Genomic DNA, 10,621 nt, shown 5'->3' with positions numbered 1-10,621 from the left:
TACAAGGACTGGGGATACAGATTTATGATTTTGGGCAAAAGATACGGGGTGGGGGGGGATGTGAGAAAGAACATTTCTGAAAGCAATGAGTGGTAAGGACCTGGAACTTGCTGCCTCTAAGGATGGTGGAAGTAGAGATGATGAATGATTTCAAAAGGAAATTAGATGTGCACTTGAGGGAAATAAACTTGTAGGGCTATAGGGTTAGAGCAGAGGAATGGAACTGATTGGAGTGCTCTACAGAGCCGGTATGCACTCGATGGGCCGAATGGCTTCCTTCTGTGCCATAATGACACTGGCTCCAATTTAATACTTAGGTTTTATGCACACAGATTTAATTATTTTCTCAATAAAAAGGAAATTAAATTATACAAAGGATAAACAAATTTCACATTTTATTAGAATGTTACTCAAATCACAGTACAAATCACCCTTTCATAAGTTTGACATACAGTTAAGAAATGCTCAGAAAATATTTAACTGAAGCTTTGACAGTAGATCAGCTTAACAGTTTTCTTGCAGTACTTAAACATGAACTTTACTCCATATATTACTTGCGTTCTCCATGTAGAATATACAAAGGATCCATATATACTACAGCAAAATGTTAAGCACAATTTGCATGGGGTGACATTTCTGAAATTTCCTTTATATCCATTATTGTAACAGAAAACACTGTTTAAAATGGAGTTCACTGTACAGAGCAATCTGAAATGCATGCAGAGCAGAGGTTGTTCCACTTTTCAATACTTGGCTGTAACAAGCCCTTCTTTTTCCAGAAGCAGATCTGCGTACCTTTGCTGAAGCTCCTTCTCTCTCTCCTGTTGCCGCGCAACATCTTCTCTCAAAGACTGAGTTTGGAGTTAGAAAAGGGTATGGCAAATAAAAATAAATCAAATGATTCACCAACAGGCAATATTGGAGATGCAGTCACTACTGGCTCATTTGTGGAACTATCCCTTCTAAAGTCAGAAAACATTGATAGCATAAGTTTCACTATAACTTTTTAAACTGCACAGTGAAGAATTGCAAACTTAAGATGTGCTACAGAACTTTCCTAGATATTTGGCAGCTACAGAACATATTACTTATATTACTTCTGAAAAATAAAAAATGTATCCTGTCAAAGATAGGTAGTAATAGAACTACTGGATCTAATTCACTAAAGTGAGTTGACTCAGAAAATACAAATACTTGAGTTTTTAAATCAACAGTAGTCCTACAATGAACAATTCTCCGTAGTACCTAGGAAGTTTCTTAAATTCAGAATTCATTTACTAAAGAAGTTTTTCATATGACTACTGAGGAAAGTGAAAAGGCTACCATTCTTGGATGAATGAGTATTCCAGCTAATATTGCTAAAGCTACCAATTTAGTACTTTGTTCAATGTAAAACAAAATGCAGATTCGAATCTGCAATCTTGGTTTTCTGTAGTATACAAGACACTCATGCTTCCTTCCCTTCATCCTACCTTTCCAAAGATAGTCTAGTCTGCATAGAATTTAGGACTGAATACTCCAGAGAGAAAGCAGGGGTACCACAGATTAATTTATACCAAGGCTTGTACTTTATGATTGAAACTGCTTTTCTACTGAAAAGAGATAGGCATGTGAGCCCTTAAGGGTTTTCACAGTTGTTAAAAAGGCTTTAAAAATTCCAGTTTCAAAATTAACATTTCAACTTACTATATGAAACCATTATTAAGAATGCATTTTAAAACATTCTATTGCGACAAGTACTGGATACTTGATTATAAAGCAAAAATTAATCTGATTCTGCAAAATTCAAATAAGCAAAGATTGCTAGAATTACCTCTTGTCGCCTTGGAATAGCAATGTCTTCGTGCTTCTTCAGTTCTTCAAAGGTACATAATTCCAGGTGTGCCTGCTCAATCTGATCCCAGAGATCGCTCAACTGTTTCATAAGGCCTGTAGCACGTGACTGATATCCTCCAAGCAGTATCTTGAGTTTTTTCTCCATTTTTGCTGCCTGTTTTGCTTCTGTGGTCATATGATTTCTGTTGGTCTATAACAAGAAAAATTGCTACTTGCATAACTTAAAGTACTTCCAGTATTTTCTAGAATTAAATAGAAACTAGTTATCAGAGATCAACTGCTGCATCCCCCTAAAAATGTACACAATTTGGTGCTAATTTTAAGAGATTCTGGCCTTGTGATATTCCAAAATAACTGTTAAGTTCAAGTTTGGTTGAATAATTACATTTCTAAAGTTAAATATTTTATCCTTAGTCTTTTTCATTAGACATTTGATAAGTTACAGCACAAAGCATTACAAAGATGAAGGAATGTCAGGCTCTTTCCATGTATAAATTTACTGCTGCTTTATGAACAAGGGCAGCCAAAATGACAAATTTATTCTGACTGATTTTAAACAAGTTGTAGATGTCAGTGCAAAATTGGACAAAATCAAGCTCACGAGGTCAGATGACAAATTGTGGTAAAATTATTTTAGGGAATGCTCCTGAGAAATTTGGTGAATGGATAGTGCTTCAAAATTTGTTGAAAAAAACTGCCTTTTAGCAGACCTGTATCCTACACTGAACTTGCATACCACATTCAATGTTAGAGGGTACAGTAACCTAGTGATTATGGTACTGGACTAACAACACTGAAGTCATGAGTTTAAATCTCACCATGTAAATTTTTCAAATTGACTTCAATAAATCTGCAGAATTTCTAGGTGATCACTATAAAATAACCACTGTCATAAAAAAACACTGTCTTCAGTAAAGGGAACTTGCCATTCCTACTCAGTCTGGCCTACATCTAATTCCAGTTACAAACAACGTGGTTGACTCTTAATGCCCTTAGGAAAACTAGGGATAGTCAATAAATACCATCTTACTAGTATCACCCACATCGCAAAAGTATGTAATTAAAAAAAAAAGTTTGAATGCAATTCAAATTCATAACTTAAGTTATGAAAAAAATAACTAGAGGCCAAAAATGAAGGAAGGAGGATATGGGGTAATGACCAAAAGCAAGGTTTAAGAGGAGGATTCTGAAGGAGAGAGATAACAAGTAAATGGTGCTTCGGTAGACTATTTTAGAGAGAGGCCAAAATGGCTGAAGACTCTGCAACTAAAAGCGTTGCAGAGATGGGAGACTACAAAGGTGAACCAGAATCAGAAAAGCTGAGGGAGCACACAGGAACATAGGGCTTAATCTGGTACCAGATGTAAGGAGGAATTTCTAGATGAGGATAAGGATTCGAAAGTTTATCAGTGGGTGAATAGGGTGGCAGTGAAAGTTCTCGAGAGAAGTAATGGGGGAAAATAGGATTTAATGCAGTACAGAATACAGGTAACAGCGTTTGGATGAGTTGTAACTGATAGCGGGGCTGGCAAGGAGAACGTTGGAGTAATCTAGTTTGAAGGCAATTAAGCATTTTCAGTGATAGTAGAGGGACAGTGAGATGAGCATGGAGACTGGTAACATTGCAGAGATGGACGAAGGCAGTATTGGTGCTGGCAAGAATATGGGACTGGACGGTCACCTCAGAGTACCCTTTGGGCTTAGTTTGAGGAAGCCGTCAGAAATGGGGAGGAGTTGGATGCTCAGGTTTGGAGTTTTAGGAGAACTAAATGTGATGGCTCCAATCTTGCTGATGCTGTGCTGAAGGAAATTCTAGCTCATTGAGGACTAAGCAATTGGATGACTCAGTTACGCGAGGTGAATGGTGGCAAAGAGATAACGTTGGATGTTCTCAGCATAATATGAAAGTTGACGCCAATCCTGTGAATAATGCCAACAAGGGGAAAACATATGGACAAGGAAAAGAAAGGGGCCAAGGTTATAGTCTTGGGACACAATAGGTGTGATTACAAAGTATAATCACAGGAAGTGTGTTGACTGCATTGGAACAGATAGTATCGGAACACTTCAATTATACAAGTTTTCAAGTCTATACCTGAAATAATTAACCTTATGAAGATTTCTCACTGCACTGGATTTCTGAATAGAACTGATACTGACTACATTAAAATTAATTGATAAAAGAGCCCTATGTTACTTTTTAAACATCTGCCCCAATATCTCAGTAGCAACAGATGCAGTGAGTTCTGTGAATAAATAACTTTATACAACACATTTGTAAAATCAGTGATTTATTATTTGACTGGATTTTAAAAAGAAGCCCTTTCATTGGTTTATTTTTTTTAAAAAAAGGACATTCTTTTGTATGTCCCCTTTAAATACTTACTTTAAAAGAAAATGTTTAATCACCCTAATTTTGGGTCATTTCATGTGGTAAAACAACAGCGTAGGAGGAAAAAAACACTAAGTTGTTCAAATTCCTCTTGTTTTTTTGAATATTGTCCGAGGCACACAACGTACTACAGTGCACTACATTTAAGTAGCACTACAGGCTATAAGAAAGAAAAACCAGAAGAGGCCATTCAGCACATCCATCTCTCCTGGTCATACAGACCATTTCTGGAAGACTGAGGCTTTAAATAAAAATAATTTTCCTACCACCATGCATAATCAGGGATTGATCCATTTGCCATTTTAAATAGTTCAAAATGTTACTTTTAATATTGTTGTGAAAAGGAGTCTGAGGGAAGTGATAAAACTGACTCAAAAATCATTAATTATGCTGGGTTTTCAGACTTCATTCCAATCCACCTCACTGGGTATAATCCTTCATCACTATTTTGATTCAAAATGGCAGCCAGAGTTTTGCAATTCATAATAATGTAGCGTGGGAGACTGGAGTGAGGGGCTGAAAAAAATACTTGAATTAAATTATGTATAAAGATGGGACATTAAACAATGGCTGGAAATGTGTTCATTTAGTACTCGTCCTTGCAAAAGTTCACAACTGCCATGACTATTTCAAGCCATCAACTCACAAAAGGACTAAGCAGGCATGCACACCTTAAGAGTTGTAGCATACTGACAAACTTACAAACGTTTACTGCAATATGGTCCACAGCTGTTTTTAATACCAATACAAGCAGCGTAAATTTTCTGAATGGAACTGCTACTGCCTGATTCTCAGAACTACCCGTGTGAATGATTTCCAACCTACTTCCCACTTTTCCCAGCCAAGATATTTTAAACAAACCCACCCTTTGTTAATAACTTCCTTGATTAACTGAAACTTATCCATTTGGGTATAAATACAACATGCTATCCTTGCAATCCTGTTGTGCTTATTTTTTCAACCAAAAATGGAGTTTAAAAAAAGAAACATTGCTTCTCTATGCTTATTCTGTATGACGATTCTTGCCATTCATTTTTGTTTTAGAAATAACTGTGTACACTATGAAACAGCAAGACTATCCTAAAATAATAAAAAGGCAGGCTGTTAAAACAGTAGATTATAAAATAAAACACTTTTTGCCAGAAATACAAGGCAAAATGCCTTGCTGCACATTAAAGCAATCTTGTTGTATCTTGGCCTGCACAATCAGTTCAGTGATGGGCTTTAAAATGTAGTCCTATGCCGGTTCTGAACTTCAATACTAAAAGTTAAAACATTTTCAGTAACTAATATTTAACCAATGAAGCCAAAAGAACTAACAAATTAAACACCTAACAGTGCAGATTGGTCGAGCAAGAAATTTATCATTTTGATTCACTTTCAGCTTTTTACGTTTTAACAATTTTTAAAAAAATCAAGAAGCAAGCCATCACTAAATGAAAAAAGATGCACAAACTTTCATCTGCAGGTAAATCATTATTTGCAACTATCTTATTTATTCTGCATTGAGATAAAGTTCTGGTTTAAAAATACGGCTTCATCAGAAGATTATTGCTGCACCCTGCTGGATAGTTAGGTGTATTCTTGCAAATACCTAACATCACTACATACTCCCAAACATGGTGAAATTTATTTAAAAGTATTTCTATCTAAATATACTGTTTAAACTTAAGTTCTAAAGTATGCATCCATGACAACATTTTCAGCACTTCCCTACATAGTTGAGAACAAAATTGCTTTTACAAGCTTTAAACTATTTAGAAAGAATAAACAAACGTGCATTTATATTGTGCCTACCATGACCTCAAGACATCCCAAAAAGCTGCACAGCCAATGAACTACTTTTGAAACGTAGTCAGTGTAGACAAATACAGCAGCCAAGTTGGACAAAGTAAGGTCCAACAAACAAATGAAATAAACAAACAGATAATCTGTTTTGGTAATTTTGGTTGAGGGCCAAATGTTGACCACAGTATGGGAGAACTCTTCTGTTCTTCAAATAATGCCGTGCAATCTTTTACATCAAAAAGATATCACCTTCAACAATGCAGCATCCCTCAATACTGCATTGTTTGGGTCAGGTCTCTTGGATAAGACATTAAACTTAAGCCATATCTGCCCTCTTAGGCAGACATAAAAAGTACCATGGCATTATTCAAAGATCTAATCAAGATCAAGAATGGATCTTGAACTCATGATCTTCAGAGGAGAGTGCTGTCTCTAAACCAAGGTGACAATTAGGTCATATTTATGGTCAGTTCATTATCTCTAAAATTCTTTTTTCTTTCTTTTCTTTTGGGCCTCCTTATCTCGAGAGACAATGGATACGCGCCTGGAGGTGGTCAGTGGTCTAAAATTCAGTAGTTACAATACTCTTGTATTTGAGATTGAACTATTTGAGTCCAAAAATGCTGGCATATTTTAATACAGTCAAAAAAATGGAGCCAGTATTAAATATTGCCAACATCACTAGACTAGAAGTGGCTTCCCCTTTTCATATTGCTTCTATTTTAAACTTAGTCAACAGGATTTTTGCAGAAAATTGTGGTTTCAAATGTTGGTTATTATAGAGCTTAGAATTTTTCTAAAAGCATTACAGTGCAACATGTCTAGATGGTATGGACTTCATGGACCAGATGGTCTGTTCCTGTCTTTTTTTCTGTAGATAGTCAGACAGTATAATTGCAGGTTTCTCCTGATAGGGTCCATGTTTTGTGCTGTTACTGTGGAAACTAACCATCTAGTAGTACAGCATGGACCAGAAGGTGCAACAATTAGTAAAGGTATCTCCAGATCTTATAAAACCGCTTTTACTAGAGTGATAGGGATGCCAGATGTAATGCACCAGGTCTAGATCCTGTCATAGAGAATCTAGCAACTTTACATTGGATTTAGATATTGGAAGACAGCAGTTTGATCACCTCACCAAACCTAATATAAAAGCAGCTTTAGACTTTGTGATTAAAAGGAAGATTCTCTATTCTTACTAAATACACCAAGGAACATCAAGGTGAAACTGTGCTTTACACAACGTGCATAGTCATGCGCACTACATGCACAATGGGAATACACTAAATTATCAGCAATATGCAATATCACAATTCTTAAAATAATGGTAGGGGAAAAAACAAGAGAAAATATTGACTAATGCACTGACAAGATGGTGTGAATTTTTAAACAGACATAGTACAACACACAGCATAAGACATAACGAAACATGATGACCTAATAAGGTTAACAGTTTCAAACAGCGTTGATCACTTGCATTCCATCCACATGTTGTTATTCCAGACTGATGTGATCAGCAGGTGTTCACTAGAATTTGAGTGAATTCATAATACTAAAGCTATATTTCACCCTTTGGAGGACAACCCCATCCAAAAATAATGCAAGCTTAGACTTTCCATTTCCTTCAGTGTACACTGTATCCAAAATCTTTTTCTACACGAATGCTTCTCAGGGGGTTAATATGCAGTTTATATCTTCAGTAAGATTTGCAAATCAAAGGGATTCATACATATGCAATCTTCAAAACAGCTTTTCTTGTGAAACAAAAATCTCTGAACAGGTTTTCGTACATCTTTCAAAATAGATTTATAAAGCAGTCTAAAAAGCTAATGAACCATGCAAATCTGTAATCATTATAAAAAATAGTTTAACAAAGGATATAAATCCAAAGTATTAAACTTTTTCCCCAGACCATGACTGACCTAGATCTTTCCAGCACTTTATTTTTAAATATTGTGTTCATCATGGTTGATTGACAAATACTTTTTTTTTACATTTATCAGTGATGCAGAAATGCTACTTCAGCCACCAGCTAAATATTTGCTGCCACAGCAAGATTTGTAATTAAGCTGAAAAATGTGCCCCTACCCGATGGAAAGGCACTCCCAAAAACACACAACAGAGCTTAAGTTTTAGCAAAAAAAAACTCCAGCAACAGATGAGTACAATGTTTCTAATCTGGAAGAACATACAGTAGGATCCTGCATTCCAGGTTGAAGTTTTTACATTATTTATATGAAGGCAAACTGAACACATGCTCTATCAGAAGTTATATAGTCATAAATAGCACAGAAGGCAGCCATTCAACCCATCAAGTCCGTGCCGGCTCTCCATGGAGCAATCCAGTCAGTTCTACTGCCCCGCTCGATCCCCAAACCCGTGCAAGTTTATTTCCTTCAAGTGGCCATCCAATTTCCTGTTGAAGTCATGGATTGTCTCCGCTTCCACCACCCTTACAGGCAGTGAGTTCCATGTCATTACAACCCACTGCGTAAAAATGTGCTCCCTCGTATTTCCCTGCATCTATTGCTCAAAATCTTAAATTTGTGTCCCCTAGTCTTTGTACCATTAGTTAATGGGAACAATTTTTCCTTGTCCAACTTATCGAAGCCAGTTAGAATCTTGTACACCCCCATTAAATCTCACCTCAATCTCCTTTGCACTAAGGAGAACAACCCCAGCTTTTCCAACCTAACCTTGCACCTAAAATCCCCCATCCCTGGAACCATTCTGGTAAATCTCCTCTGCACCCTCTCAAGGACCCTCACATCCTTCCTGAAGTGTGGTGACATGAACTGGATGCAATTCTCCAGTTGGGGCATAAACAGAGCTTTATAAAGGTTCAGCATAACTTCCCTGCTTTTGTACTCAATGCCTCTATTTATGAAGCTCAAGATCCCACATGCTTTACTAACCACTCTCTCAAAAATCGGCACACATGCACCCCCGGGTCCCCATGTTCTTGTACATTCTTTAGAACTGTGCCATTAAGTATAGATTGCCTCTCCCTATTCCTTCTGCCAAAATACATTACCTCACACTTGTCAGTATTAAATTCCATCTGCCACCTGACTGCCCATTCTGCTAGCCCATCTATGTCGTGTTACAGGCAGTTCATATCACACCTCTAAATTTGTCATCAGCAAATTTTGAAATTCTACTCTGCATTCCATGATCCAAGTCATTTATATATAGCACAAAACCAGTGGACCCAGCACTGATCCTTGGGGAACAGCACGATCTACCATCCTCCAGCCTGAAAAACAACCATTCCTGGAACAGAGGCCCAACCAGTCCCCATCCACCACCACCCTCCTCCGCCTGGCTGAACTTGTTCTCACATTGAACAACTTCTCCTTCAACTCCATGCACTTCCTTCAAGTAAAAGGTGTCGCTATGGGTACCCGCATGGGTCCTAGTTATGCCTGTCTTTTTGTGGGATATGTCGAGCATTCTTTGTTCCAGTCCTACTCAGGCCCCCTCCCCCAACTCTTTTTCCGGTACATTGATGACTGTATCGGTGCCGTTTCCTGCTCCCGCCCCGAACTAGAAAACTTTATCAACTTTGCTTCCAATTTCCACCCTTCTCTCACCTTTACATGGTCTATCTCTGACACTTCCCTTCCCCGACTTCTCTGTCTCCATCTCTGGGGATAGGTTGTCTACCAATATCCATTATAAGCCCACTGACTCCCACAGCTACCTCGACTACACTTCTTCACACCCTACCTCCTGTAAGGACTCCATTCCATTCTCCCAGTTTCTCCGTCTCCGACGCATCTGCTCTGATGATGCTACCTTCCATGACGGTGCTTCTGATATGACCTCCTTTTTCCTCAACCGAGGATTTCCCCCCCACTGTGGTTGACAGGGCCCTCAACCTTGTCTGACCCATTCCCTGCACCTCTACCCTCACCCCTTCCCCTCCCTCCCAGAACCGTGACAGGGTTCCCCTTGTCCTCACTTTTCATCCCACCAGCCTCCATATCCAAAGGATCATCCTCCGCCATTTTCGCCACCTCCAGCATGATGCCACTACCAGTCGCATCTTCCCCTCCCTTCCCCTGTCAGCATTCCGAAGGGATCGTTCCCTCCGCGACACCCTGGTCCACTCCTCCATTACCCCCACCACCTCGTCCCCGTCCCAGGGCACCTTCCCCTGCAATCGCAGGAGGTGCAATACCTGCCCATTTACCTCCTCTCTCCTCACTATCCCAGGCCCCAAACACTCCTTTCAGGTGAAGCAGCGATTTACTTGTACTTCTTTCAATGTAGTATACTGTATTCGCTGCTCACAGTGTGGTCTCCTCTACATTGGGGAGACCAAGCGCAGACTGGGTGACCGCTTTGCCGGAGATCTCCGCTCAGTCCGCAAGCAGGACCCTGAGCTTCCGGTTGCTTGCCATTTCAACACTCCCCCCTGCTCTCATGCTCACATCTCTGTCCTGGGATTGCTGCAGTGTTCCAGTGAACATCAACGCAAGCTCGAGGAACAGCATCTCATCTACCGATTAGGCACACTAAAGCCTGCCGGACTGAACATTGAGTTCAATAATTTCAGAGCATGACAGCCCCCCATTTTACTTACATTTTAAATTATTTTTT

The 10,621-nt window shown here is 38.7% G+C and overlaps 1 protein-coding gene across 1 annotated transcript in view; it reads right to left on the bottom strand.

Moving 5' to 3' along the window:
• Window positions 1–378: 378 nt before the first annotated feature.
• cdc5l (CDC5 cell division cycle 5-like (S. pombe)) overlaps window positions 379–10,621 on the bottom strand; it is a 78,394-nt gene continuing 68,151 nt past the window's right edge. Inside the window, exons 15-16 of the mRNA XM_068024406.1 lie at window positions 1,814–2,026; window positions 379–851 (exon numbers count right to left, since the gene is read on the bottom strand). Coding sequence (XP_067880507.1) covers window positions 744–851; window positions 1,814–2,026 — 321 coding nt within the window. The 3' untranslated portion in view covers window positions 379–743. The remainder of the gene's footprint in view (window positions 852–1,813; window positions 2,027–10,621) is intronic.

Source organism: Heterodontus francisci, chromosome 3 (genome assembly GCF_036365525.1).
Source record: "Heterodontus francisci isolate sHetFra1 chromosome 3, sHetFra1.hap1, whole genome shotgun sequence".
Taxonomy (NCBI): Eukaryota; Metazoa; Chordata; class Chondrichthyes; order Heterodontiformes; family Heterodontidae; genus Heterodontus; species Heterodontus francisci.
The sequence above is the reverse complement of the archived record's forward strand: the minus strand, read 5'-3'. Positions and strand labels throughout refer to the sequence as shown.